The sequence below is a fragment of the Callithrix jacchus genome, chromosome 2 (genome assembly GCF_049354715.1).
Source record: "Callithrix jacchus isolate 240 chromosome 2, calJac240_pri, whole genome shotgun sequence".
NCBI lineage: Eukaryota > Metazoa > Chordata > Mammalia > Primates > Cebidae > Callithrix > Callithrix jacchus.
In genome coordinates this window covers 70765534-70776167 of record NC_133503.1, presented here as the reverse complement: position 1 = coordinate 70776167, position 10634 = coordinate 70765534, and the positions used below count along the sequence as shown (strand labels likewise).

The 10634-nt window shown below is 45.9% G+C and overlaps 1 protein-coding gene and 1 pseudogene across 1 annotated transcript; both read left to right on the top strand.

Annotated features, from left to right (window-relative positions):
* The first annotated feature begins 5794 nt into the window (after nucleotides 1-5794).
* LOC128929943 (small integral membrane protein 10-like protein 3 pseudogene) lies at nucleotides 5795-6001 on the top strand (annotated as a pseudogene).
* Nucleotides 5874-7143, top strand: LOC100389737 (protein FAM220A-like). The gene is given in 4 exon segments (XM_008990462.5): nucleotides 5874-6172; nucleotides 6482-6540; nucleotides 6542-6774; nucleotides 6777-7143. Coding segments are annotated over 4 exon segments (768 nt in total). The 5' UTR covers nucleotides 5874-6061; the 3' UTR covers nucleotides 7142-7143.
* Nucleotides 7144-10634: the final 3491 nt, after the last annotated feature.

The following is a 10634-nucleotide window of genomic DNA, read 5'->3' as shown; positions in this document are numbered from 1 at the left end:
TTGGGGGATTTAGTCTATTTAAATTTAGGATTACTGCCATTTGATGTTAGCTGGCTGTTTTATCCATTCGTTGATGTAAATTCTTCTTTATGTTGATGCTCTTTACTTTTTGGTATATTTTTAGAAAGGCTAATACTGGTTGTTCCTTTCTGTGTGTAATGCTTCTTTCAGAAGCTCTTGTAAAGCAGGCAAGGTGGTAATGAAATCTCTGAGTACTTGCTTATTCACAGAAGATTTTATTTTTCCTTCTATTATAAAGCTTAGTTTGGCTGGATGTGAAATTCTGGGTTGAAAGTTCTTTTCTTTAAGGATGTTAAATATTGGCCCCCACTCTCTTCTGGCTTGTAGAGTTTCTGCTGAGAGATCTGCTGTGAGTCTGATAGGCTTCCCTTTGTGGGTAACCTGACCTTTCTCTCTGGCTGCCCCTAGTATTTTCTCCTTCATTTCAACCCTGATGAATCTAAACGATTATGTGCCCTGGGGTTTCTTTTCTTGAGGAATATCTTTGTGGTGTTCTCTGTATTACCTGGAGTTGAATATTGTCCTGCCTTGCTAGGTTGGGAAAGTTTTCCTGAATAATATCCTGAAGAGTATTTTCCAGCTTGGATTCATTCTCTTTGTTGCATTCAGGTACACCTATCAAATGTAGATTAGGTCTTTTCACATAGTCCCATATTTCTTGGAGACTTTGCTCATTCCTTTTTATCCTTTTTACACTATTCTTGTCTTCTCGTTTTATTTCATAAAGTTGGTCTTCAACCTCTGATATCCTTTTTTCTGCTTGATCAATTTGGCTGTTAAAACTTGTGCATACTTTGCGAAGTTCTCATGTTGTATTTTTCAACTCTGTTAGTTCACTTATATTCCTCTCTAAATTGTCTATTCTTGTTAGCATTTCATCAAACCTTTTTTCAAAGTTCTTAGTTTCTTTGCATTGGGTTAGAACAAGTTCCTTCAACTCCCAGAAGTTTCTTATCATCCACCTACTGAAGCCTACTTCTGTTAATGGCACACAGTCCTTCTCCATCAGGGCTTGTTCCGTTGCTGATGAAGAACTATAATCCCCTGTAGAGGGAGAGGCGTTCTGATTTTGGGTATTCTCAGCCTTTTTAGGCTGGTTTCTTCTTCCCTTCGTTATAAATTTATCCATTTGTCGTGTTTGTAATTACCGCCTTTCTAATTAGGTTTCTCAGTGGACGTCCAATTTTTTGATTCCCAGCTCTGGAACCTGAGCAACCCACTACCTGGCTAAAACAGCGGCGTTAAGATTGTTGGTGCTTTTCTGACTCTGCACCAAAAACCGCCGTGCCAAGGCGCTGGCAAAACTGCCGCACCGGCTATAAGAGTCGCGGTGGTGACCCGTGGGGCTCCTTCGCTGGGAATCTCCTGGTCCCTGAGCAACAAAAATTCGTCTAAAAGTGTGGTGTCCCCTTGTTCTCTGAGCTTTCACTGGGAGCCACAATCCTGAGCTGTTAACGATCAGCCATCTTGGATCTCTCTCCCAGAGAGAGATCCAATTTTTTGTTTCTTTAGCAGAGACAGTTTCACCATGTTGGCAGGCTGGTCTCGAACTCCAGACCTCATGATCTGCCTGCTTTGGCCTCCCAAAGTGCTGGGATTATGGGCATGAGCCACCACGCCAGACTGGTCTTACTATTTTTAAGACAGCTGGTGACCCAACTTTCTTTTTCTTTTTTTAATTCATAGTTTTATTTTTTTATCTTTTTAAAATTTTTATTTCTACTGGTTGTGGGGGCACAGATGGTGTTTGGTTACATGGATAATTTCTTCAGTGGTGATTTCTGAGATTTTGGTGTACCCATCACCCAAGCAGTGTACACTGTACCCAATGTGTAGTCTTTAATCCCTCACCCACCTCCCACCCTTCCCAAGTCCCCAAAGTCCATTGTATCATTCTTATGCCTTTCCATCGTCATAGCTTAGCTCCCACTTATATGTTAGAATATTCAATGTTTGGTTTTTCATTACTGAGTTACTTCACTTAGAATAATCAAGTCCCCGGCCGGGTGCAGTGGCTCATGCCTGTAATCCCAGTACTTTGGTAGGCCGAGGCAGGTGAATCACAAGGTCAGGAGCTGGAGACCAGCCTGGCCAAGATGGTAAAACCCCATGTCTGCTAAAAAAACACACACAAAAATTAGCCGGGTGTGATGGCAGGCGCCTGTAATCCCAGCTACTTGGGAGGCTGAGGCAGGAGAATTGCCTGAACCTGGGAGGTGGAGGTTGCAGTAAGCCAAGACTGCACTACTGCACTCTAGCCTGGGCAACAGAGCGAGACTTCATCTCAAAAAAAAAGAGAGAGAGAGAATAATCAAATCCCCACACACCCAGGCTAAGGTCTCCACCCCAGAGAACTTCTGAGGTGGGGAATCACAGGACAGAAGTTAGGAAACTCTGGCCTCCATCTCATCCTTGTAGCAGCCAAAGCTCTTAGGGGTTTAGAGCCAATTTTCTTTTGTCCTTTCTTTCTTTTCCTTTTTTTTTTTTTTTTTGAGATGGAGTTTTTCTCTATTGCCAGGCTGGAGTGCAGTGGCACAATGTCAGCTCACTGCAACCTCCGCCTCCTGAGTTCAAGCAATTCTCCTGCCTCAGCCTACCGGGTAGCTGGGACTACAGGCATCCGCCACCATGCCCAGCTAATTTTGTATTTTTAGTAGAGACGGGGTTTCACCATGTTGGCCAGGATGGTCTCAATCTCTTGACCTCATGATCCACCCGTCTGGCCTTCCAAAATGCTAGGATTATAGGCATGAGCACTGCATCCGGCCACATCTCTACAATTTTTTTGAAGTCCTAGGGTGTGGTGGTACATGCCTGTAGTCCTAGCTACTTGGGAGGCCAAGGCAGGAGGATCATTTGAGGCCAGGATTTGAGGCTGCAGTGAGCCATCATCACATTACTGCACTCCAGTCTGGGCCACAGAGCAAGATCTTGTTTCAAACAACAACAGAAAAAACAAAACCCTTCAATATGATTAATAAACATGTGTCTCCTAGCTAAAGTCCTAGTCCTCAGTCTGGAACAGTCACTTTCTTATTTAGCAAATATTTATTGAGCACTAGCTGGGTAGCAGGCACTATTCTGGGCACTGAGGGCATAAAACTGAAGAAAACAGGTAGAATCCATACCCTCATGGAGCTTACATTCCAGTCGAGGCAGGTAGTTGATGTCCATAAATAAGTAAATATATACAGCATTCAAAGTGGTGTTAGGAGAAAAATAGGCAGAATGAAGGGAGAGTGATGGGGAGGAAATGAGGTTGCTTTCAGGTCCCTCCACCATAGGAGCCCAGCCTTCTTCAGGCTCACTTTCCACCCAATCCACCTATATGCCAGCCTTAGCAATTTTTTCAGTCTTCTCTAAGCACATCCAGGCGTCAGATTGGGGTAGAACAGCTCCCGTGCTGAATATGACCTTGGGCTTAATCTCAGCTATAAAATGAGAATAATAACCCCTACCTCTCAGGATTTTTGTGGGCACAAAATTGGATAAAGTGCATACAACCCTTAGGGCAAGACTTGCCTGGTGGTTTGCACATGATATATGTGTTCTCTGTGCCTGGAATCCTCTCCTGTTCTGCTTCCTTTTGTAGCTTCCCCATATCCCTTGGGTAGGCATTCTCTCCTTCGAAGCTTCTAAACATCCTTTTATTATTTTCCTGGCCACACTTACCTCTGTGTGTCATCATTCATGGTTATGCAAAGTATCCTGTGTTAGGGACTGAGCTGTGCTGCCTCAGAAAACTCCCTCCCTGAGTCCTTGGAGGCTAGAGTAAACTCTGTCTTACTCAGCTGTGATTTCCCAGCCCATAGCAGACAGAGTCTAGTACACACATAGTCTTTGGCTCTACCAAAGTGTGTTGAATGAATGAATGAATGAAAGTGTAAAGTGGCCAGGCGCAGTGGCTCACACCTGTAATCCCAGCACTTTGGGAGGCCAAGGAGGGTGGATCACGAGGTCAGAAGTTCAAGACCAGCCTGGATAAGATGGGGAAATCTGGTCTCTACTTAAAATACAACAATTATCCGGGCACAATGGCAGGCACCTGTAATCCCAGCTACTCGGGAGGCTGAAGCAGGAGAATTGCTTGAACCCAGGCGGCAGAGGATGCAGTGAGCCAAGATCACGCCACTGCACTCCAGCCTGGGCGATAGAGTGAGAAAGTGCGTGTCGTGTAATGTACATCATTCACCAGCCTGTCAGTCAGGTTTCTGAAACTCCAAAGGCATGGGCTCACACAGATTGTACTTTCAGGGTTAGAGTTTTATTAAAGGACAGCGTGGGGAATGTAGAGGTTGTGTGGCAGCTTCTTTTATGTTTTTTTGTTTGTTTGTTTGTTTCTTTTTTGAGACTGAGTTTTGCTCTTGTTACCCAGGCTGGAGTGCAATGGCGAAATCTGGGCTTACCGCAACCTCCGCCTCCTGGGTTCAGGAAATTCTCCTGCCTCAGCCTCCTGAGTAGCTGGGATTACAGGCACGCACCACCATGCCCAGCTAATTTGTTTGTATTTTTAGTAGAGACGGGGTTTCACCATGTTGACCAGGATGGTCTGGATCTCTTGACCTCATGATCCACCCGCCTCGGCCTCCCAAAGTGCTGGGATTACAGGCATGAGCCACCGCCCCCTGCCCAGCAAGCAAGTTTTATTAACCTGCCGGGCCGCTTGCTCTGTAACAGTCAGAGGTGACAGCCCCGAGCTTGCAAGATAAGCGTTTTTAAGGGGTGAGAGGGGCATAAGGGGGTTTCAGGTAACAGGAAAATAATAAAAGGATCTTTAGAAGCTTCGAAGAAGAGAATGCCTACCCAAGGGAGTTGGGGATGCTACAAAAGGAAGCAGGAGAGGAGGATTCCAGGCACAGAAATAGTTTGTTAACTTGCGACAGACCTACAACACGTTATCCAGTGACTTTTGAGGAGGCAGTGTTTAAAAAAAAGAAACCAGGATTTTTACAGATATGTGTCAAACAGGAATTTACAAATATAGACAACCAACATATGTTTTTCCTGTCCTCCCTTGAGCTGCCCGTGCCGCCCCTTCGCTGTAATTAGGCTTCGCTTAATTGTAGCACGTCTGGCAGCCTTGATGTGGTGCCTAGATAGGGGTTCCGGAATGCAGCTGCAGAACAATCAGAGGCGGGTGGGGTCAGCCTGCGCCGAGGGAGTTTTCTGAGGCAGCACCGCTCAGTACCTAGCGCAGGGTACTTTGCATATCCATGAGCTCCAGCAGGTAGTATTTCTTTGTTTTGGGGATGCGGAGGTCCTCGTTCTAGCTATTTGAAACAACGTAATATACTATTGTTAACAATAGTCATGTTCAGTGCCATAGAACACAAGAACTTATTCCTCCTACTTAGCTGTAATTTTATATCCTTTACACAGTGGTCCCCAACCTTTCTGGAACCTGGGAACGGTGGAAGACAATTTTTCCATGACCAGGGATGAGGGATGGTTTGGGGGCGAAACTGTTCCACCTCAGATCATCAGGTATTAGATTCTCACAAGGAGCAGGCAGCCTAGGTCCCTCGCATGCATAGTTCACAATAGGTTTTGTGCTCTATAAGTAAGAACCTAATGCCCGGGACCAAGCGGCGGCTCGCGGAGGCGCTTCCCCTAGCGTGACGCGAGGACTCCGCAGCCTGCCCGCCCGCCGGCCTAGCCGCCGCCTCCCTCTCTCCCTGAGCGCGCCAGGCGAGGGCCAGCGGCTGGGGCGACGCGGATCGGAGAGGGCGGACAGGCGGGCGGGCGGGCGGGCTGTGGGAGCGCCGGTCTCTATATGGAGGCGGCTCTGCCGGGCCTGGCTGACCGGCTCTCGCGCTCGGCCGCCGCACGCTCCTGTGGGGTCTTCTGCAAGGGGCTGACTCGCACGCTGCTCATCTTCTTCGACCTGGCCTGGCGGCTGCGCATCGACTTCCCCTACCTCTAAATCGTGACTTCCATGGTGCTCAACGTCCGTCTGCAGGTTCATATTGAGATCCATTGAAGGCCCTCCTGGACTGACAAAGGCGTGACCTCAGGCCCATCCCATCCAAGAACACGAAGCATGAGGGACAGAAGAGGGCCCCTTGGCACCTGCCTGGCACCAGTGCAGCAGGCCGGAGGAGGTGATTTGGACAAACTGTTACACAGCCTTAGGAAAAGAATGCTGGGCCCGGCGCAGTGGCTCACGCCTATAATCCCAGCACTTTGGGAGGCCGAGGCGGGTGGATCACGAGGTCAAGAGATCGAGACCATCCTGGTCAACAAGGTGAAACCCCGTCTCTACTAAAAATACAAAAATTAGCTGGGCATGGTGGTGCGCGCCTGTAGTTCCAGCTACTCAGGAGGCTGAGGCAAGAGAATTGCTTGAACCCAGAAGGCGGAGGTTGCAGTGAGCCGAGATCGTGCCATTGCACTCCAGTCTGGATAACAAGAGCAAAACTCCGTCTCAAAAAAAAAAAAAAGAAAGAAAAGAATGCTGAAGGAGGGCCCTTGGCCTGCAGATGCACCCTCCTGGATCAATAAGCCTGCGGTTGACAGAAATTCAGAGTGCTGCATTATCACTGGAAATGAGAAAGGACCCTAGTGGGGCTGGCCTCTGGCTTCACAGTGGTGACCCAGTGCTTCCACACGTGAAAGAATCAATAAGAAGAAATTTAGCCTCAGTAGCCACTCCGAGCGCGGCCATGGGTTTGTTCTCTGCTCCAACAGAGTGTTTTGCTGGGGTGTCCTGCAGTGGTGTTGAAGCTCTGAGGTGGGACTGGCAGGGAGGAGGGCCTGAGGCCACAGAGGACAGTGCCCCAAAGGAGAGCCCCGGGTGTCAGGACTGCCACACCATCAAAAACTGCTGGAAATGGGAAGTTGTCAGGATGCCCCACCAAATGTTTTTCCCGAGGGTCTGGGCTCTGAGTTGGAACCCTCTTGCCTGCACTCCGTCCTGTCTGCAGTGTTGCACGTGTGTCTAGAAGTGATCCTGAATGATGAGACAGAACGAATTTTCCTTGACCGTTTAAAGCCCATTTCTTCAAAGCAAATGATAGAATTCAAGAAAATGCTTAAAAGCACCTCAAATGGTCTCCAGATGACACTGGGGTTACTGGCTCTGCAACCTTTTGAATTAGCAAATTCATTATGTCATAGTTAAGGTCCAAGCAGAACAATAAAAATAGGTTAATTTTAAGAGTTGTCTTAGAATGATTTCTTTCACATTAAGTCTGGATGCAAACTGCGCAGCCCTTCAGTTCCTGCTGTGGTTTTTGTTGTTGTTGTTTTTGAGACAGTCTTGCACTGTCTCCCAGACTGTAGTGCAGTGGCACGATTTCGGCTCACTGCAATCTCCGCCTCCTGGGTTCAAGCAGTTCTCCTGCCTCAGCCTCCAGAGTAGCTGGGACTACAGGTGTGCACCACCATGCCCAGCTAATTTTTTTGTATTTTTAGTAGAGATGGAGTTTCACCATGTTGGCCAGGATGGTCTTACATCCTGACCTTGTGATCTGCCGGCCTCGGCCTCCCAAAGTGCTGGGATTACAGGTATGAGCCACTGTGCCCAGCCAATAGTATAGTCTTTAAACTGTGCTTTAGTTACCTAGATTTATTTATTTTATATAACTAAAACTTCATACCCTTTGGCCTGCATCTCTTCTCCTTCAATTACCATTCTATCCTGTCTCTAGTATTTAATAATTTTTAAGATTTCATGTATAACGGAAATTATGCAGTATTTTTCTCTCTCTCTGCCTTATTTCACTTAGTTCACTATCCTCCAGTTTCACCTATGTTATCACAAATGGTAGTATCTTCTTAAAACCTGAATAATCTATTACATACACACCCCACTCCCCCCCCAATTTTTTTTTTTAATCCACTCATCCTCAGTGCACATTTAGCTTGATTCTATAGCTTCGATATTGGAAATGATGCTGCAAAGTGGGGTGGGGAGCAGGGGAGTACAGCTATCTCTACAAGATGCTGGTTTAATTTCCTTTTGATATGCAACCATTACAGGGATTGCTGAGTCATATGGTAGTTCTATTTTTACTTCTTGGAGAATCTTCAGACTATTTTCCATAATGGCTGTATGAATTTACATTCTCACCAATGGTGTCCAAAGGTTTTCCGTTCTCCATACCCTTACCGATGCTTGTTATTGCTTCTCCTTTTCATAACAGCCATTCTGACAGGTATAAGGTGATATCCTATTGTGGATTTTGTGTGCATGTGTGTGTTTTAATTTTTGTAGTCATAGAGAAGTGATAGTCAGCACTGGGGCTGCAGCCTCCTCATCAGCCGGTGCCGTCCTTGCCTCTCACGCATTTGGTCTGTTTGTAAGTTACAAGATCATACAAAAACAAAAAAAAGAACCCGCTACAAATTCTCTGTATCTGTCATATAAAAACTGAGCAAAAAGTATCTCTTAAAGCAAAACACCTCAGAAAAAGTACAACACAGGTTTAACTTCTGCAGTATTTTGTTCATATAAACACTAGTACATAGGCTTCTTAAAAATTAAATAGTGAAATAGCAACTAAACTGCATACATTGTTGCAGTACAAGTGAATGAGGCAAAATAATATCCAGTTCTTAGTTTCCCAGGTGCGGAGGGAGGCGGTCAGTGTCCAGCAGGGAGGGGTGACAGGAGGGCACATTCTGATGTTGCTATCAGTGCAGAGAGAGGTGCTTGGAGCAGAACAAACAGATGGAAAGAACTGAGTCATGCAGGGAAGATGAGTGGCTCCTTTGAGGAAGTGTAAGGTCATGTTTTTATTGCTTGCTAATCCAAGATTTTCCCCGGGGCTGCTGCCCCTCTAGGTAGCCTGGATCCCAAACGCTGCAGCCCATGTGGAGCTAATCCACATCACCAAGAAGCCACAGGGAAGCCATGGCTGCTCCATAGAAAACAGATATTCAGAGCCCTCAATATCTGAGCTGGGTCCATCCTGGTCTTTCTGGTCCATCAGGATCCCACATGGTCCAACTGACACACATTGTCCCCGCCGATGGCCACGTTTGTCCAAGAACCTGAGGGAGGGCAGTGTGGGCTCATGGCATTGGGAGGCTGAGACAGGAGAATCGCTGGAACCCAAGAGGTAGAGGCTGTAGTGAGCTGAGATTGTGCCTCTACACTCCAGCCTGGGCAACAGCAAGACTCTGTCTCAAAAAAAAAAAAAAAAAATTATCTACATAACTCAATTTCAACCCCCTCAAGATACAAATTTCAGACTCACCTGTCATATAAGAAGTTAGCCAAGGTGTCCAGTAAAATGAAATGAGTCCTATTCAAGAAGTCCTAAGATGTTCTTCCGCTAACAGCAGGATTATCACTGGGATGTGCAGCTATCTCTAAACTGGGGTGGATTCTAACATGTACTACAGGCTCTCTGATCTTGAATGGATTGTTTACTCTTCATCCTCAGTTTTCCTCATCTTAAAACATGCAAATAATACCTGCTTTGCCCTTTTGGCTTTAAGGATTATAAACATGGCATAAAGGACCCATCTCACTGTCTGGCATGCGGTGATGCTTGCTAAACAGTAACTGTGATTACGGTTAGGGTATTTACATGCACACTGTTCGGTTTAATACATATGACACTATTCAATAGATTTCATGTCTGTAATAAATTAGATGTTAAATAATTGACATTATTTAATCTGTCTCCTCATCTTTCATAAACTAAACATTATTGGAAAAATTGATGCTTTAGGGCCAGGCACAGTGGTTCATGCCTGTAATCCCAGCACTTTGGGAGGCAAGGCAGGCAAATCCCATGAGCTCAGAGCAGCCTGGGCAACATGGGGAAACCCCATCTCTATTTAAAATACAAAAAACCAGCCGGGCGTAGTGATGCATGCCTGTAATTCCAGCTACTCATGAGACTGAGGCAGGAGAATCACTCGAACCCGGGAGGTGGAGGTTGCAGTGAGCTGAGATCGCACCACTGCACTCCATCCTGGGCAACAGAGCTAGACTCTGTCTCAAACAAAAACAAAGCCCTGATGTGTTAATGAAATGACTTGCTCACCTCATCTTCCCAGAGAGCAAACGCCAGAATCTGAATTTGAATTTAAGTTTATTTGGTTGGAGAGCCGATTTCCCTATGTAATGTTATGAAGACTTTTTCCTCTAGTATTTGTTTTCAGTTTGGACTTTAAGAGTAGATAGAGAAGAATGTTGAATCAGGTGTATTATTGAGGAAGAAAGAGGAAGCAGAGCCCACATGTTTTTTTAAGCATTATGTCACGACTCTTTTTCACTCCAAAGACTTCCAAAGGCCATCACAACTCCAACAAGCCACCTTAATGCAGATTTAAAATGGTGTGGAATCAATGCTTATCCTCAGCAATTAGTAAAGGCACTTCAGGAACTAGGTTACCAACGTGTAAAGAGGATGAAGTATTGAAAGAAGGGATTTCCATGAGTTTCTTTGACTTTAAGCAACGCTCCACCTACTAGAGATCCACCAGGATTGATTTTGGCCTAGAGGACTTCTCCAAAGCAACCTCCTTGAAAGCACTTCTGTAACTTGCTAGTGATTGTGGCATGCCTCACAGACAGAGACCAGTGGTTCTCAAGCTGCGTTGATTTTATTCTCCCAGGGATGCTTGGCAATGTCTGAAGACATTTTGTTACAACCGAG